The 19822-nt window shown below is 37.9% G+C and overlaps 2 protein-coding genes across 3 annotated transcripts; both read right to left on the bottom strand.

Moving 5' to 3' along the window:
- Positions 1-510: 510 nt before the first annotated feature.
- LOC110799361 (pentatricopeptide repeat-containing protein At2g21090) lies at positions 511-2631 on the bottom strand. Its single transcript, XM_022004613.2, has one exon. The coding sequence runs from the start codon at positions 2336-2338 to the stop codon at positions 626-628; it is 1713 nt and encodes a 570-aa protein (XP_021860305.1). The 5' UTR covers positions 2339-2631; the 3' UTR covers positions 511-625.
- Positions 2632-4167: 1536 nt separating this feature from the next.
- Positions 4168-10494, bottom strand: LOC110799363 (uncharacterized). Of its 2 annotated transcripts, none has more exons than XM_022004616.2 (6): positions 10242-10494; positions 8455-8520; positions 7660-7734; positions 5081-5210; positions 4884-5000; positions 4168-4772 (listed from the first exon to the last, which is right to left on the bottom strand). In XM_022004616.2, the coding sequence occupies exons 1-6, from the start codon at positions 10406-10408 to the stop codon at positions 4629-4631; spliced, it is 699 nt and encodes a 232-aa protein (XP_021860308.1). In that variant the 5' UTR covers positions 10409-10494; the 3' UTR covers positions 4168-4628. The 2 variants fall into 2 exon arrangements, with proteins under 2 accessions (XP_021860308.1, XP_021860307.1); XM_022004615.2 differs by having other exon boundaries at positions 4168-4775; positions 10242-10493.
- Positions 10495-19822: the final 9328 nt, after the last annotated feature.

Raw genomic sequence — 19822 nt, 5'->3', positions numbered from 1 at the left:
ATTCACGCTCTCTTTGTTTTTCCAAATGACAGGAGTAGTTTTGCAAGAAATTTTTTGTGTCCTCCATATTGACAATTCTTGAATATAAGACTTGTTGCAATTGTGCATAGAAACTTTCTTGCAAATTGGAATAGTCAAAACACTGTTTGCAAGTTAACAGTTGACTCAATCAAATACCACGTTCGCCAAACGTCTGATAACCTCATTTTTGGTTCATAAAGTAGTCGAGCCAAAGAAATGACTTGAAAGCATGTGCCTCTTTGAGGGAGTGCAAACAACCTTATCGCATATGACCCTTTATTTTAAGGGGCCGATAAACCATGAAAGCCCACTTTATATAAGTATTAGATTCTTTTTGTTACGGAATATTATTTTTTTGGTGATCAAATATAGGGCATATATTTTCGTGGATCATATATATTCATATAGGGGCTCAAGTTTTGAATCTGCACAGAGCCTCCGAAAAGTTTAAGACGACCCTGCTTAAAATAAAATGTAAGATTGAAGAAGTAAAATGAGCAATGAAACTACAAAACCACATTACCTATGGACTATGGTCTTCTGAGAAACAAGTAGTACTTGTTGAGTTTTTTAAAGTTAGATGAAAACCTGAGTCATAATCTTACTATTCATCATCTTCTAAACCTATCTCAACACAAGAAGAATATCCCACTTCACTCATTTGATCCACCAATCCATGGATTACTTCATATATATGTTCTCGACAACTATGTGACACGTCTTTGGCAACAAATTCATGCCTAATATTCTTAACTTCAATCCAACTTAATCCCGCGTCTTTTCTCAAACCTTTCTCACCCATAATCCTTCTTACCTGATGGTAATCATCCCATTTTTCACCTGCTGCATAAATATTTGACAGCATCACATATCTAGCAGCATTACATGGCTCCAACAAAAACAGCATTTCTGCAGCTTTACGAGCAAGTTCTGAGTTTCCATGGACCCGACAAGCACCTAAAAGAGCGCCCCATATTCCAACATGATCAGAAACACCAGGAGTTCTCTCAATCAACTCTACTGCATCGTTAAGTCTGTTCTTCCTCCCAAGCAAATCAATCATGATTGCATAGTGTTCTGGTTTTGGCTTCAAACCATGTTTTGTCATTAAGTTGAGAATTTTCATGCCTTCCTCAACTAGACCTGTGTGGCAACAAGCAGATAACACTCCAGAAAATGTGACTTCATTAGGGTTTACTTCTGCTATAATCATCCTTTCAAACATTTCAAGTGATTCTTCATTATGTCCATTATGTGCAAACCCATTTATTATGGAGTTCCAAGAAACATCATTGTTTTCTGGCATCCTCTCAAACACGAGCTTAGCTGATCTCATGTTTCCACACTTGCAATACATGTCAATCAAAGCATTATAGACAAACGAATTCATCAAAGAAACTCTTCTGGTGTTTGATCTGATGATTCGACCATGAAGTTGTTTCCCTTTCTCTGTAAGTGCTAAATCTGCACAAGCACCTAACACAGCAACATATGTAAAGGCGCTAGGCGGAACTCCATTCTTCTGCATCTGATCAAAGAGACACAGAGCTTCAATTCCTCTCCCATTTTGAGAGAACCCTGTGATCAATGCAGTCCAGGATACAGAATTCCTCACAGGCATTTGCTTAAAAATCAGGCAGGCATCTTCCATCCTAGATGCCCTTGCATAGGCAGAAACCATCGAGGTCCACGACACAACATCTCGTTCAGGCATTTGAGTCAATACCGAGTAAGATAAGTCAGGATGGCCACATTTTCCATACGCATCAATTAAAGCATTGCATAAAACAACATCACTCTTTAATCCAAGCACAACTGCTACACTGTGAAGTTGGTGCAACAAGTTCACTGCACCCAAAACGGCACAGCTACTAACAGCACTAACAATTGTATACTCATCCGAGAACAATCCGGACTCATTATACATGTTCTGCATTGTTTTGACAAAAAATATAGACTTTGTATAAAACCCATGATGGGCTAAACCAGAAACAACAGAATTGTAGCTTACAATATCTGGTTCAGGCATTTTATCAAGCAGTTGGTCTGCATGATGAAAAAGACCATTTTTACAATACCCAGAAACAATTGTGTTCCAGGAATGACGATTCTTTTCAGGGAGATCATCAAAAACTTTCCGGGCACTTTCAATGAAGTTGCATTTGGAGTACAACTCCACAAGGCGGTTTGAGATGAAGGAGTTGAAAATGAGGGATGTTTTGATGAAGTGTGAGTGAAGGATTCTGGCAAACTTCAGGTCTTTGGTTGCAATGCATTGAGTTAGGAGTGATGCACCATGCTTAGGATTGGTCAACATGAAAAGACAAAATAAGTTGGTTGGTTAACTTGGTTCATAGGTTTTGACCTGATTCTGGGCGCAAGGGGTTGTTGATCACATAGACTCACTCGCTATTCTTGATGCTTTCTCTAGTTAGTAGTCTGTGTACTGTGTACACCATTATACCAAGTGCTTAACATAGGTTTCGTGTTCGATCCCCAAGAAGCCAAGAGACTTACCCCCAATCGAGGTCTGACTAGGGATGGAAATGGGATCGAGTGGAGCATCACCCGCATCAATCCGCTCCACCCGGTCCATTTGTCACCCGCTTTACTCATCACCCGCATTTCGTTCATTCATCACTCGCGGGTGAACCGGGTGGATCGGGTGATATTCTGGTGAAAACTATTAACAATAAAAAATTCACTACCTAATAATCTATCTATTAATTAATATATACTAAAAGAAACACCAAGAATGACACGTGTCAATTCATGGTGCGATTTTTTCCCACCAAAAACCACTTTCGCAAAAAAAGTGTATCTATTTTATTTTATTTTTATTCTCTATCTTTTTTTATTAACTATTTATGTATGGAAACAAAATTAAGTTTATAAATTATGGCAATAATAGCTACGACGTAATAATAATTATTCTAAATTAGAAATATTTTAGTCAAATCTCTATATTAATAATAGAAAATAAATCACTCAATATTTTGATCAAATTATCATATTAGCATTTTAAATATATATATTAGATAAATAAATTTAAACGAGTATGTTAAAAATGTATAACTATGCAGTAGTTTGGGAGATATTCAGTTAAATATTTTGTGAAAAAATTGTCAAAATCCGTGCGTGCACGGGATCTAGTCTAGTATACATAATAATTAACCCCCCCTCCAAAAAAAAAGAGCTTATATACCTATATTTACTTCCAAAACATATAATTATTTTCCATCACGCATAATTTATAGGTGATAAACGGGTGATGGATAAAAAAACATCACCCGCATCCGACCCGCATCCATCACCCGTTTTTCATCCATTTAATTTGGGTTTTCATCCGTTTAATTATAGCGAGTGACCGAGTTATTAGATCATCCACTAGATATTTCCATCCTTAGGTCTGACCCAGCTCAAATCTAGATCACCCGAAACTGATAAACTCTGGACACAAACTTTTATGTAAGACGGTCTTACACTAAAGACCATTTTGGTGTCATATAAGTTAAGCAATGGTACCAATTAATTAAACAATGTAAATATGTAACCATTAGTTAAGCAATGCAACCAATTAGTTGAGCAATGTTACTAATTAGTTAATCAATGAAACTAATTAATTAAGCACTGGAATCAATTAGTTAAGATATGAAACCAATTAGTTAAGCAATCAAACCGGTCTTTTCGGTGAGGCGCTCTTATACAAAAGTTGCCGAACTTGGATTACCGGGTGATTGAGGGGAAATAGTTGTTACGTATCTCGGTGATTCAGACTCCATTCTATTCGACATATTTTGTTTGAATTTATATTGTCTAAACTTATATTAATTTATCTGAACTTTCTTAACTTATTTTGTCTGAAATAAACTTATTGTGTGTAAAATATTTTGAACTTATATTATCTGAACTTATTTTATCGAAAATAAGTCAAAATAAGCAGAACAAAACAGAGTCTCAGCGTATTACGTCGCACATGGATAGTTGTTTGCATATCTCAAAGATTAACCTAACATAAGTCAATTCTTATTCTTGTTGAGTCACCTTTAGGAATTTAGGGGAGCGGAAAAAATTATTGATACAACCAATTCTAGGGATGATAAGTACGCAACAAATGTAGGACTAACCTTCCACAACAAGGGACACTCAGGAATCAGGAGGGTACTCTCCAACATTTGAATAGTGTTTTGGGAACATCTTCTATAAAAAAGAAGTATGGGAACATAAAGGGTAAGATTCTGATAGCATATTGCATTAACACTTCCAAGCATCAACATGCATTGATATCTTGGCTACAAGATGCATAAACTCAGACAACAAACAAATTTTCATTAGCCCTGTCCCTCATCATAGAAGTATAATTTTATTTCAAAGGCTTAAAGGTGAGTCTGGAAGCTGGCTGCACTACGGATGCTGCTGAGATATCACAGACGGAAAACCTAATCTTCCTCAGGAACCAAAACAAAACTTAGAACAGCTTAATTCCTCTGTTGCCACAGAAATTTAGCAGGAATGTTGGACTACTACTCTACTTGTCACAATACAGATGCTCCAGTAGTTGAAGGCTACGGAGGTCTACAAAATTACTCTTTGGTAATATCACCATTTTAGCTAATAATCATCTGCTTCAAGTACTCAGCTTGGTCCGGGAAATACTCCAGTAGTTCATCCTTGGTCACCCAAACATAATCATCACATTCACCAATGTTAAACTTGTTTGTTGCAATTACTTGTGATTTGAAGAAGAATCTCTGCTAAAAAGAAAAACATTAAAATTAGAGGATGAAGTATCTTATTATCAAGTTTCAAGGCACGGAATAACAGCAGATGCAACTGTATTTGTGCCACAGATAGAAACACACCTTCAATGTATCTGCTTTGTCAGCTGTCTGCACAGCCATATGGCCCATTGGTGCATTTCCAACAAAATATGTGTGTGAAAGGTCACCAAGAACAGATTGCAGAGCAGACTCCGCACACTGCAATCAGCAGAGGATTATGAGAAAAAAAAATCAAAACAGAGACAAGATAGGAGAGACCAGTTTCTAAGATTACCAACCTTCCGCAGAGTCTCTTCTTTTTCGTAGACCTTTTCTGGAAAATGCCAAACAGGGTTCCCATCAGGAGAACCGTAAGAAGTTCCATGAAGGAGAAGATAGAGCCTTCGATCAAGTGCTCTTTGCAATGACCTTAAAGGAACAGATAAAACAGTTTAATGCTAACTATACATATATATATCAAGGATTCCAAAACCAACAATAACAATTAACTGAAACACCCCCTCTCTTCTGAACTGAAATATAAAGATCTTAATTGAAACTCATCTCTTTCCAACACAATATGACAGAAAAATTTAAACAGAAGACATGGGCAAAGAAGTTTAGCTTAGCAAATAAAAACTGACAGCATACTCTACGATCACGTGGATGTGGCAATGATTTTAGTTTACAGCAAGTTTTAAGACATTATCCTTGCAGTCTAGCCCAGATATCCAGTGTCTATCAACACTACGCAATAGACTCTTGAAAACTAAATAAAACAAAAACATTCATCCTTGAACCGATTAAACACAATATCTGTTGACAATTCATGCAACATTCAAATTCAGGGTTTGATAAAGTAACCTATAACTTAGAGTAGAGGAGACAAATTTCGATCAACTTAAACTGTGCGAGTAAAAAATGCAACACAGCATCAACACTGCCCCAAAGCCTAAGTTGACAGTTTAAGGGAGGTACAGCCTTAATCCTACAAATACAAAGAGGTTATTTCTAACTGATTCTTGATCCAGAAGGTGTAAGGAGTGAAGGACCATAGGCTACTTTACAGTGAGAAGGGACTGCAAATAGTTTAACGATCAAGCCAAAGCAAGCCAACTTTTGACCCCTCATCCCCCCTACAAAAAAATTAATTTAAATCCCTCTTTCCCTGCCTCTTCTGCCTCCCAACACCTCTTCAGTCTTCACCAGTTCACCGTGCACACAAGACCAAGGATCATTCCTTGTAAATTGTGTTTCTTTCTTATAACTTAGTTTACATGGATAAACAGAGAACAAAGAAAACAAAGAATGTGGGCCTTCCTGTATTCCATCTATTGTAAAGTTCTCTTTTTTCCAGTTGCTCAAGCAAAGCATCTCAGAATTAAATAATTTTCTGAAATCACTCACAATGCCATCCTTCCTTCACTATCACATTTTTAACCTACTACCATACTTTGCTGGCCTTGCCAGATCTGATCCCAAGCCATTTGCATCCACCCATGGGTATAGCACTTCATCATCCTATCCTTTAGTATTTCAATTCAGAGATCTTCATTCCAGTTTCCTCTTCTTTTACTTCTTATTTTTTTTAATCAAATGGTAAGTGGAATTTCTAGTAAAAGATAAAAAGGAACAAATGAATGTTGTAGGCAGTTCATGAATATTACAGATTACAACAAGACCATGCCAAAATCAAACGAACAACATGTCAAGACACAGACATCATGGGGATCATTGTTTTAACATGATTGCAAAAACAGAAGTTATCAGCGGCAAAACCACTATAGGGTGGTGACTGGTGAGTCATAGGCTTCCTAAGTTGGTGAATTACATTATTAAAGGGCACCTAGTGACTAATGTGTAATTCTTTCACAGAAAAGAGAAAAATGTTAACTTTCTAGGCTCGTATTCAGAAAGACAAGTAACAAACTAACTTTTATGCATCATACTGCAACACTCCCCTATGCCTACATAGAGGCACTTGCTCGTGACAGGATAGGGCGGGTCTGATGCATGCAGCCTAGACTGCAATAACAAATATTCTATACCCAAATTACCCTGATTCAAAACATTTGTTTTTAACGCCTACCTAATTGGATCTTATGTTTAAGAAAACCAGTGATACAAAATGTTATGTACAAAAGAAAATAGGGAAATTCTCTTTGGTAACCTTAAGTTCCTTATTTTTCTCTTTGGTAAAATAAAAACAAAAATTTTCTCTTTGGTAACCTTCAGTTTCTATACATAGTCAAACAATGGTATAAGTCATGCTTTAACTGATTTTATTAACCGTGTTTAACATCTGAATTTTAAAAAAAAATCCCTTTAATGGGCTGGTACATCATTCACCTATACTCAACTAAATCTTCATCAATTGAAGCGTTTCAAACAAAAACCATTACAAATCAATTGATGTATTAATCCGAATGAAAATTTGGGAAACTGAAAAATGATTATTTAAAAACATTGCAAAGTAAACATTTCTGATAATGTAAGCAACTACTACACAATAATGAGTTGGATGTTAAGGTTTATCGGTCTATACAACACCAAGTCAACAACAAAGCCTTAGTCCCAAAATGATTTGGGGTCGGCCTATAAGAGGATTTAATTTGGAGAAAAACACTCTTTTCATGTAGGACGGAAAACTAGTTTTTAAGGAATTTAGGTAACTTAATCGTTAAATAACTATAGTTAAGTACAACTAGTCTAATAATATAGTTTTTGACCAAAAATATATGCCATTTGTTTAATTATGTACGGAGTACAGAAACTTAAGGCTGCCATAGAGAAAATTCTTGTTTCCATTTTACCAAAGAGGAAAATAAGAAACTTAAGGTTACCAAAGAGAACTTCCCAATAAAACACCAACTAATACCTTTTGTCATTTGTTTTGTCAGCTTCAGTGATCCGAGGAGCTGGTTGATAGTCAATTTGATAATCACCCTTCCCCCTGCCAGAAGATGCAAACAAAGGATTAACATAAATAGGAGAGAGGTTTATGGATAAGACACGAGTCAATACCTATAAGAACAAACAAAGAACTTACTGAAGATCCATATGGTGTAAATAGAACCTAGTCTTGATCTAGTAGCTAGCTGATTTCTTAATTTTCTAAGGTTAGGTCATACACGACTTTTAGTTTTCTTCAAGTACAATTCTACCATTCTGGAACCAGAATACAGAACTAGGCAAAAAAACAGAAAACTAGTCCACTCCGATCTCTTGTGGTTGAGAGTGTAGTTTACTTCCATGACTTTCTCAATAACTAAATAGCACATCACAATAATTTCATGTACAAAGGGTGTGAACTAAATTTCAAGACAACACTTGCACCGTCAGGTGTTCCATACCAGACTCCTCAGGGGATGGGTAGAGGAATATCAAGCCTGAAAAATAACTAACATAATAATAGACACACGTAGATTTTGCTTCAAACCATTTTCTATAGCATGCAACAAATATTAGGTTCCACCAAATTTTTTAACTGTGATGAAATAGAGGGAGGAACTCATAGACCGTACCAACAAGATATGCAAATAATAGTTTCCAACATCCATAAAATTGTAGTCTCCAGATGATCATATGAAAGAGTATGAGACACATATCCAATTTCAAGGCAATAAGATGATGAGACGGAGATTAGACAAGACTATAAAAACTAAGTGTTTACCGAGATTCATATTTCTTATAGAATTCATCAGGATATACCCGTCGATATTGCTGCTTCCATCGAAACCTGTATACATAGTCAAACAACAAAGGATCACAAAAAGAGGTAGAAACATTACCTGTCTAAATAAGAACACAGAAGAAGCTGCGACACTACAGTTTATGCAGAAAAATATTTACATTAAGGCTCCGTTTGCTGAGGCGTAAAACATTTTTCTGGAAAATAATTTTCCTCTATTTTCAATTTTACATTTTTTGGTTTGAAAAGGAGTGTAAAACCATTTTCCCTAGGAGTAAAATTGCTCTCCAAATGAAGGAAAACCATTTTCCCTTCAAAATGAAGGGAAAACCGTTTTCCTTCCTTTTTTCTTATCTCTCTTGTACACTCCTCTCACTACCTGCTTACTTTCCCTTCCATTTTCCTTTCGGTTCATCATTTTTCTTACATAGAACCAAACAACGGAAAACTAATTTTGGAATTGTGTTTTCCATTGTAAATTGTTTTCCATGAAGATCATTTTACACAGAAAATGTTTTACACCCAACCAAACGGAACCTAAACCGCTTAATTTTCTGAAAACCTTGCAACAGTAAACATGTCCAGCACAATAAAAATCACTTGTTCACAGACAGGAACCAAGAAGGTACAAGATCTTCAGAAATTAGTGAGTTCCCTAAAATAAGTGGGTCACTGAGCATATTCATGCTGTTGAAATTGAAAATAACCTTCTTTTACCATTCCCCTTTCTTTAATTCCTGAGAACACACGATAAGGTTCAGTCCCACCCTGAAAACACCATATCCTTCATTTTTCATTTTTCATTTTCGGCTGTACCAACCATATGCCTATAACTTGCACACGACTAATAGTGTTGGACATGTGTCCAGGCATCAAACTCAACTATTTTGCAAAATAAAGAATCTTGCATGTTTCTTGTCCAAAATGAAGTGTCAAGTGCTCATGCCCATATCACATTGTTGAGTATCTAACACAAGAACAGAAGGTAATATGAAGACTCCCAATACAATTCCCACGTGTTGTATAGTTATCCTCACTCGCTGCAACATGACAGTAACCTAGCAATCACCCAAATGTCAAGCAAGCAATGCAATTATGCATACCAGTTTCAGCTTTTAAGCAACTCTAAGTCCTATTCCGCATATAGCAGTGTTCAAACTAATAGCTGTCCCCACTGGCAATAATTGTTTAGGCGTGTAGAGAATAGAACCATGGACTCTCAGTAGACTAGAACCGTTCTTAAGCAGAATGATGATGATTCAAACTTCCATCCATTACAGATATAACTCCGGTATTTAGCTTCTACTTTAACAGTCTCTCTCAAAACTTCCAATACCAATTTTCTTTAGAAGTTAACCAATCAAATGTTAAAACAAATCGAGGTCGAAATTGCCATTTCTTTCCACACTTCAAATAGGCAGTTTGACACAAATATTGGTATAATCTCTTCTTCCAGGCTCCATACAGAGAAAAAGGGGCAAAAACTCCCCCTAAAATATGCACCGGAGTAAAGCACCCCCTTTTTTCATTTTTCTAAAATGTAGCCCGAAAAATCAAAGCTATAGCTTAAAATTTGCTCTTTCATATTTCATTTTACCTTATAATATCATCAATTCATCAAATTCATTATTCAATCACCAGCAATTAAGCAAGTATTGGTCAAATTACACCTCATTTGATCCCGAAATTAAAGAAACAACAAAGAAATGACGAACATTTTCATTTTAAGGAAAAATATACGAACCAAAGTAGGGAAAATCAGGGCTTACGAGAATTCCTGAAAAGCGTAGATGATCGGGTCGATTTTGGGGATAACGACAGGAAGCCTCTCGAAGAGCACTGAAGCGACAATCTTATCACTGCTACTACTATTACTACTACTGCTGCTGAAGCTTCGAAGTGAGTGCATCAATGGCGTCGTCCATCTTCTCTGCATCTTTTCCGTTTCAAATTTCCCAGATAATAAACCCTAATACTTAAACCTCTTTACAAATGGCGTTTGACCCGAAATAATTATGGTACCTTTACCGTTTAGTTGAGTTGGGTTTATCCTACTACTTAATCTAAGACCCTGTTTACTTCACCTAGATCAAATTAGATCAGATATTATTATTTTATTTTTATTTTTTTAAATCAAATGCTAACAAAGTCAAATATTTTACAAATAGTTAGTGTGAAGCCGAGATACAATCTGGGCCCCCACTCCTCTGGCTATAGCAAAATCTATCATGGTGAAAATATGAGCAGCAATACGAGCCCCAATGTCTTGTGTCCTAGAAAACTCTGAATCCGCTTCAACAACGCAACAACATCCTTATCCAGCTCCCCCAAAGAAGAGAAAGAGAACGGACGAAAGCCATAACCAATGGCCCTGCAACGTGCTTCGTACTTGACCCGCTTCCGAATAGCCGCATCAGTCACAACCCAGTCCGGGGCAAAGCAAGACAACCCAGACTGTGTCAACGGAGAAGATCCCGTCAAGTCAACACACACATCACAGCCCCGATCCCAAGAGTAGAGCAACACGTCTGCTGGTCGGAAATCTCCATCGTTCCCTCCAGATAGACCAATATCAACATCTTTCCGCGCCGAGAACCCAGACCGATAACAAACATCAACAAGGGTGTCCCGAACCACATTATGCCGATGTTTAATACCCACGATGCCAGCACATGACACCGCATGATCACCAAAGATGTCTCCCGCAAAGACCCTGGAGCAAGCAGAACATTGCACCGTAACAGAGAACAAAGGAACCCCCAACCGGTAACACAACACACATCGATAAGGCTTAGTATTCATCGTCTGTCCCAAACCTGATATGGGGACCGCACGAAGCCAAGCAGAGGTGTGATCTCCCTGCTGTGATTTCCACAACGCCGACTGCCGAGACGATAAAGAGAAGGTGGATTCTGCAGATACAGTAACCTTTGTGAAATATATATCTGCCAATTTCTTCATAAGTTTAGGGGCAACGACCTCACTAGGGTTACTCAGAATGTCATACTCCACCGTTCCACTAAATAGACTCAACGCATCTTCAAATGCTCGACCAAGACCAACAATATCAGCATGTCGTAGAAGTTGTGTCTGCAAACCAAAAGACTGCAATCGAGAAGCAAGAAAAGCATAATGCCGAACATCACCCGCGGAATAAACACCAAGTCTGTCAAAAGAAAAAGGTAAGGTGGCAAGTCGCCACTGCCAATCGCCAAAGCCAGGCCCCGAAGCAGTAACAATACGCTCCAAGGAAAATCGAAGAGCCTCATCAAAAGTGCGCTGAGCCGCCTCAAAAATACCAGGAGGACTGAGGAGCAAAGCAAAGTAGAGTTTATAAACTCCTGCACATGCCCTAAGTAACAACAACTCACACTGAGGATCATCAGGCTGAGCAACCTTATCCATAAGCCCAATGGTCTTGATTACCCTCTGCATCACAAGCTCATCACAAGCATAATGCCGAACATCACCACGAAGACGAACTTCACGCAACATGGCCGCTCGATCAACTAAATTGAAGGCATTTTAAAAATCCACCAACAACATTGAAAGACCCACATCAGAACCCCGATCCTCAATCAACATGTTCACAACATGAAGAATTGCCTCACCACCCGCAGATACCCCGACACCAAATTGAAGACCATCAAAATAACTTCCCAAAGCTGGACCAACCATAACAACACCAACCTTCGAAGCCAGACGTCGCAAAATAGTACCCACAACAATAGGACGAATACCACCATCGGGCTTGACAAGAGGGGTGAGGGGAGCACTAGAAACATACTCTCCCAAACTCATAGGGCATTTCCCAGCTAAAAAGAGATTAACCACCCCGGAAATGGAGTCAACTAACTCATCAGAAACAGCCAGATCAGCCCCACTCAAGCAATCCATAAGGTGCTGAGCTCGTAAACCGTCCCTCCCACAAGATGTGCACGTGGAAAACTCCTAATCCGGTCCAAAACAACATCAGAAGTATAAGATGATGGTCATCAACATGAATATCAGGCAAGGACGGAGCTGGAAAAGAAGGGTGTTTCGACTGCAAGTCCGCAAGAGTGGCCTCGTTATAAGGCGCAACGCCAGAAGAAGAAAGAACACGGACTGCAGCAGTGTAATGGCATCACCAATCTTCCTACGACACTGCTTGATATTACGCTCTGCTAAATCAAGACCCTCATCAGGATCCATCAAAGTAGGGTGTAACACCCTAATAATTTCTTGCTTTTTATAAAATATTTTCCAACTTAAAACACAAGAATTACCAAGATATTACCGTCACCGTGATAACGGCTAAGGCTATTTACCAGAATTACGCAGCGGAATCAACTAACTTTCAAAACATATTAAATAATTAGTTAATGGTTATTAAAACAAGTTGGAACCATTGAGGCCCAAATCCAAAGTATTAACCATTTGAAATCCATTAACTGAAAATAGTAGCCATGACCTTAAATAAAATAAAGAGTTTATAAAGTTACGGAAGATTAAACTCTCAACTCAAATCCCATGATAACTTCTCCCGCAAGTTATCTCTACAAACCTGCTTTATTAAAAATCTACTCCCCAACAACGCAAATGCAATTGATGGATCATCATAGGGTCATTAAGGCAAAGGCCATGACCAGAAGACATGAAGCACGAAGTCAGCAAAAGCTGAGTACGAACAAGCTAGAATAACATTCTATCCTAACATGCTTCACTCGACAATCTAAATAACCCACATGCAAAAGCCATATAATAAACAAGTAAACATGGAGACAAGACTCGACACATGACCCGACTCTTGACTCACAGTTTAATAAAAAGTAGCTTCGAACGGGTAAAGTAAAGTATCCTCAAAAGGAAAGAAAAGGGTGATGGGAGCCAACCATACACCAAAATAAGTCGGGCTACTACCGACAGTCGGGCCATACCGACAGGAATTCCAATGCACAACGGCATAAAAGAGAATGAAACAACGTCTTGTATCATTCTAGGAGTACAAGTTTTCCGGCAAGACTCCCCCCATTGTTCATACTCAAGGTATATACGTTCCAAGAGTTTTGAAGCTCTTTGGGTTACACTTTACGTTAATTAGTATATTATGTTCAAGGCGACTCAAAACTCTACTCAAGACACAACATACAAACAATTAAACAATTAACCAATTCAACAATGACACTTCATTATTTTACTTCTTTAGGACTTGTGATCAAACATAGACTCAAGTGAAATTACTCCCATTGTTCCTTCTCAAAAACACTGTTTGAGATAACCCGACATTGCCTATCAACAAGCGGGGTGAGCCCTTAGCACGAATTGTCCTTAATTCAATTCACATAGACTCTCTAACATATTCTACCCCTTGGTAGAATATATATTGCTCACTGGCAATATTCGACTGGCTCAATAATTATGCTAGACATCCTGTACTATAGCATAATAATAATAACAACTTGCATGCGCACTACTCATACATGCAAACCAACTTGAACAACATGATTAACATAATTCAACGATTATAAAAGTCCATAACACGATAATTCAATAGAATCTATGAAGCATAATTCAATTCATAACATGCTCGTTCACATAGATTCGACAATAATAATAACATGCTCATTCTGAATATCAAACATGAATTCATAATAACATATTCATTCTCAAACATGAAACATGAATTTCCAACATATAAGTTCACATGATTCGCATTCAATACACTTCAAAAAGTCCTCAAGGGATGGGTGGTCACCCTAGTCTTGTACGTACCTGGAATACCTAAGTATGGGGGCCACTGTGCGAATCACGACTCACTAGAAATCAACTCCTATAAAACAAAATAAGAGAACTAAATTATTATCCATGTTTACTAAATTTCCAACAACTATTTAAGATTCTAAAACTCTTAGTTTAACTAGAAATCAATCATTAATCGTTAATTTAATAGTCTCAAATAGTCAACTCAAGTCCTAACATAAAAACATTGACTTTTTAGCTTTAAAACCCTTAAAAACCAACTTTTAAAAGCTTATAAACAATCTGAAAATTTAATTTGATTCCCATAATTTAAATTGCCATTAAATTATGTGAATCAATTGCTTAATTAATTTGAAAGCAAAAACCCTAACAATAGTTTATTTCAAAACATGTTTTGACTTCAAAAATCAACACTTTATAACCTTATTAAATCTGAAAATTATAAACTCAATCATCAAAACCAAATTCTTTAATTAAAACACAATACTAACCCAATACGATGTTCATAACCATTTTAATTAATTTAAACAACCCAAATATTTAAATTAATCACAATAATTAAATCAATTTAAAACTGAAAATTAATATTTTTGAAAATAAACTTTGATTTAAACATTTGATCAACACAAACACACACACACAACGATTAATTATCGTGTGTGTGTGTGTGCCGACCATCGCACACGACAAGCACACAACAACAGCAGCAGCGCAACGCACCACAGAAGGGCGCGCGCGCGCGCAAGGGACAGGCGACGAGGTTGGGCGCTGGGCACAGGCGAGACGTGCACACACAGCAGGGGTGCTGTGCTGCGACGCGACACGGGACGACAAGGAGAGCGAGCAGGCGCTTGAAGGAAATAATGCCCTTGGTCCAAGTATGCATTCTATGATAAGTCTAATAAATGCGGTTCAGTATTAATTAACAAGTTAATAATTCAGTGAGATCAAGTGAGCTGAATGCCTAGCTAGAGGCCGCTTCAGTTCAAGTGGAATTAATGATATTAATCCACAGCTTACTCTTGACTGAACCCGTAGGGTCACACAAATAGTACGTAAACGGATCAAGTATTTAATGGCATTAAATACTCCATCTATGGATATTCGGAATCGACGGATCTTGGTTTCAGTGGGAGCTGAGATCGTCACAGGCAAGAAATGAATACTCCGGAAACGATGATATTACCGGAAACGGAAATATGGATCGTATCGGAAATATAAATATTATCCAAGTCGTAGATGTTGCCGGAAACGGAAACATGGTACGTATCGGAAAATATTATCGGAAATGGAAATATTACCAGAATCGGAAATATTGCCGGAAACGGAAATATTGTCAGAATCGGAAATATTACCGGAATCGGAAAATAATTCCGGAAACGGAAATATTAAATATTTGTTCGAAACGGAAATTAATTCCGGAATCGAAAATGTTAAATATTGTTCGTATCGGAAATGAATTCCGGAATCGGAAATTTAATCGGAAGCGTATCGTACGAAAAAGCATCGGACGAGGCCTGCCGGACGAGGGCCCAGCACGAAGCCAGGCCATCGCCCAGCAAGCCAAGCGCGCCACACAAACAGCCACGCCAGGCCCAGCGCAAGGCCAGGCCCAGCAGGCCGTGGCAGCGCGCACAGCGCGCGCAGCGCGCGCGGGTGCTTGCGTGGGCTTGTGGCTCGCGCAGGCCTCGCTGCGTGGGCTGCTGCTCGCACGCACGCATGGGCGGCCCATCGTGGCTGCCGTGTGTGTGTGCGTAAGTGTTTGTGTTCGTGCACGTTTCCTAAAACGTGCAGAGTTCGGTTAATGATTAAATTCCTAATTCTATTTGATAAATTAATTAAATTAGAGTTCTTGTAGGATTCTAGGTTTAATTAATTTGTATCTGAATAGGATTCCAATTCCCTTTCCATAACCCTATAAATATGTGGCCTGGGTTCACAATTTATAACGAGTTTCAAAGTATTCAAAGTGAGTTTTTGAGAGAAAAATTCAGCCACACATCTTGCTCAAAAGTGCCGAAAATTCTAGTACCTTAAGGGCGATTCTAGTTGGTCAATCTTAAGGCGGATCCGAACGTGCTGTGGACTATCTACGGAGGGACGACACTTGGAGTCCTAAAGACTTGTTCTTGTTCGGTTCGGGCGCAGCTAGGGAGGGCACGCAACAAAGAGTATGCATCTAAATTATGCTATATGATTATGTGTAAATAATATGTAATCCTGGGTTAATGGTTGTTTCCGCATGATTTATGTAATATTATATGTATCATAACCTAACAGTGGTATCACGAGCCCCTTATTATTTTCATAATCTAAATTGCATGAACATGGTTAAATATTACAAATTTGCAAGAATTAAAAGGGGTGATTAATTTTCGTAATTGTTAATTAATTGCAAATTGCGTTTATTTAATTATACGTACGCAGTTTTTCGGCAGTTTCTTCGTTACTCATCCAAATCGAGTGATTTTTGTGTCAATTCCGCATGTAAAAGGCATTCTAAAATTTTGACAAAAAAAGTATTTTTCTGCCGAACCCAGAATTCTCAAATTCGAAGCCTAACTATGACTTTTCGAAGGTTTTAGTTTTTCGAATGCAAAATTTCGTAAATTTAAGATGTTAAATTAAATATTTGCGATTCTTGTTGATAAATCTTGAATTTTTGTTTGACCTATTGTATATGTTTAACAAGTTTGAATGTCTAGCCTTGTTAATTATGCAATCTAATTTGTAATTATGATTAATTTGTTGAAAATTAGAATAATTTAGAATTAATTTGATTTTCATAATTAATTATAATTTAATTAGAAACCTATGATTAAAAACCACCATAAAAATTGTAAATTTATGATAAATTTTAAATTTTTATGACCTAGACTTGAATCCATAACAATCGGAAATTAATTGAATAATAAATTTTCGATTTTTCGCCCTAAAATTATGAAATTAATATTATTTATTAATTTATCATTAATTTTAAATATAAATTTTAAAATTTTATGCGATTCGTTCATATAACTTGCACGCACAAAGCAATGGACGCTTCGTGTTACCCTTAAGGGGGTGTTGTATAATGCGGGCATGCGACGACGAGCAAGGGAGCTCGTCGCCCGTGCGGCACGAATGCAATGAGCAAGGGCGTAGTGCACGAGCACAAGGCAGCAGCCCTGCCTTGTGTCGTGGGCCACGAGCAATGGACGAATGGGCATGGGCGAAAGGCAAGCCAAGGCAGTCGCGTGTGGGCAGCAAGCGAGCTGCGCCACAACGCGCGCTGCCTCGCGCAAGAGAGCGCAGCCTCGCGCGCAGCGAGCGCAAGCTCGCGTGCCACGAGCGCTGCGCCCAGCGTTGCTCGCGCGCACAGCGAGCGATGGCTCGCGCGCACAGCGAGCGATGTCGCGCGCCCAGCGAGCGATGTCGCGCGCCCAGCGAGCGATGGCTCGCGCGCATAGCGAGCGCTGGCGAGCGCGCACTGCGAGCGATGGCTCGCGTGCGACGAGCGCTGGCGCGCGCGCAGCAAGCACCACAGCGTGCGATGGCTTGCGATGGAGATGCAGCAGCTATGCGACGAGCGCATGGGCTGCGCGCACATGGCCAACGATGGCTGTGTACGAGCGGCCCATGGGCGTGCAATGCGTAGGGTGTTTGCGTTACGATTAGATCGTTTTGAATGTTTAATTTGAAAATTTTAGTTCACGTAATTTTAATTAATTTTAAAACTAATAATTTAAATTATTTTCTTGGATTTTAATTTTGAATATTGTAATTATAATAAATTTTATTTATTCTAATTATTTTACTAAAATTAAAATCATGAATTAATTTAAACACGACTGAAATTAAATTAAACTTTTGGATTCAATTATAAATTCATATGAGCTTTAAATTTTAATTAAATTTGTATGTTTCCGGTTAGACTAGAAATACATTTTTATGTTTAAAATTAGTAAAGCATATGAATTTATTGGTTTAAGTGGGAGCGCTTTTTAGTCATAAACTCTTGATTAGGTCTACAAATCCTTAAGGTTAAAACAACTTGATTAGAATTAATAAGGACTGAATAATTGGTAGATTATTGGTGCCCTTGATTAATTGCTGCAAATGTTTACGTGATGCATAATGTGTTTTACTAACCAGCTATGTGGGCCATTCATGATAATGAATGGGTGAATGGTATATATTGTATATGTACTGTTTTGCAGGTTATGAAGTGACTAGTATGGCCCAAATAGGATAGAAAATATGGTCTGCGTACCATTAATTTGAATGTAATTGGTCTGAAGTACCAAAGTTATTTTTCAATTCAAATATGGTCTGCGTACCATCAAATAGTTGTAATTAGTTATAGCTTATCCTATTTGAAGAAAATGGTGCCTCCCACGGAGATTTTCAAGACGGACTTTGAAGTTAAAGCTTCAAGATGAAGTCGGGCCATACTAGATCACAAATATCTTATGCATGTTTTAAGTTATTTATTGCTTTTAAATATGTCTTAAAATGCATGAGATCAAAAGCTTGATTATGTTGCATGATTAAGGATTTTAGTTCACTTAAAATCTAACCAACATAGTAAGAGCCTTAAGTTCCAAACTTAAAAATTGAGTTAAAAGGTGCCATGCCAAAATATACACTTGCTTGGATATCCTTTACATCAATCTAGTAATAGTTTTCGCTCAGCGAGGTGTTACTTATTGGTCCTAAAGGGGCAAGGTACACAAATAATTGTGAGTACATGTTAGTTTTGGTGAAACTCAACGATATAAGTAAGGAGTCCTTTTATGTCGTGGCAAATTCGATAGGTTTACCTAATAAGTTCTTAGACGTACCTATCAACCAAGAATAGTTTCTAGACTATTAGCAAAAGGCTTTTGCTTACCTAAGATGTTCTAGGATTAAGTCGACAAACTGTGCTTAGTTCTTCAATGATTTTAGGATCTTGGAATCATTTTATTCACACCTGCCGGAACACATAATTTGAATAAAATGCTTAATAAACATTGAATTATGCATGTATGCTAGAATTTAAGTTTATTAAGAGAAACTGTGAATGGTTATTTATTTGTTTATTCTTTTCAATTGTAGTTTTTAATATGGCAAACAACAATTCATTCAACATTCGATCAATTCTCGAAAAGGAGAAGTTGAACGGGAAAAACTTCCTTGACTGGCAAAGGAACTTGCAAATAGTTCTTATGCAGGAAGAAAAGGAGTATGTCCTAGATGAGGCGATGCCCGAAGCTGCAGGCGACGGGGTCACTCAGGCAGCCCTCAATCGTTGGATTGATGCCAACAAGGATGTGAAATGTCTAATGCTCGCCACCATGAGTGCGGATCTGCAGAAAACGTTCATCAACTCAGATGCTTTCACAATCATCAGTGAGTTGAAGAACATGTTCCAAGATCTGGCTCGAGTCGAAAGATTCGAGACTCATAGGCAAATTCTTGAGACCAAGCTTAAGAAAGGCGAGCCCGTAAGTCCACATGTTCTCAAAATGATTGGACTCATTGAGAATATGAGTCGGCTGGATCAGCAATTTTCTCAGGAAATGGCTATAGACACCATCCTCCATTCTCTTCATAGCGGGTATGATCAGTTCAAACTGAACTACAG

This window comes from Spinacia oleracea, chromosome 3 (genome assembly GCF_020520425.1).
Source record: "Spinacia oleracea cultivar Varoflay chromosome 3, BTI_SOV_V1, whole genome shotgun sequence".
Classification (NCBI taxonomy): Eukaryota; Viridiplantae; Streptophyta; class Magnoliopsida; order Caryophyllales; family Amaranthaceae; genus Spinacia; species Spinacia oleracea.
This window is presented reverse-complemented; position numbering and strand designations above follow the sequence as displayed.

Coding starts and splice junctions, on each gene's coding strand:
- LOC110799361 (XM_022004613.2), bottom strand. CDS start 2,338: ATGTTGACCAATCCTAAGCATGGTGCATCACTCCTAACTCAATGCATT.
- LOC110799363 (XM_022004615.2), bottom strand. CDS start 10,408: ATGCAGAGAAGATGGACGACGCCATTGATGCACTCACTTCGAAGCTTC. Junction 8,521..10,241: donor TACGCTTTTCAGGAATTCTC/GTAAGCCCTGAT, acceptor CTATGTATACAG/GTTTCGATGGAAGCAGCAAT. Junction 5,211..7,659: donor GACAAAACAAATGACAAAAG/GTATTAGTTGGT, acceptor TGTTCCTTTAAG/GTCATTGCAAAGAGCACTTG.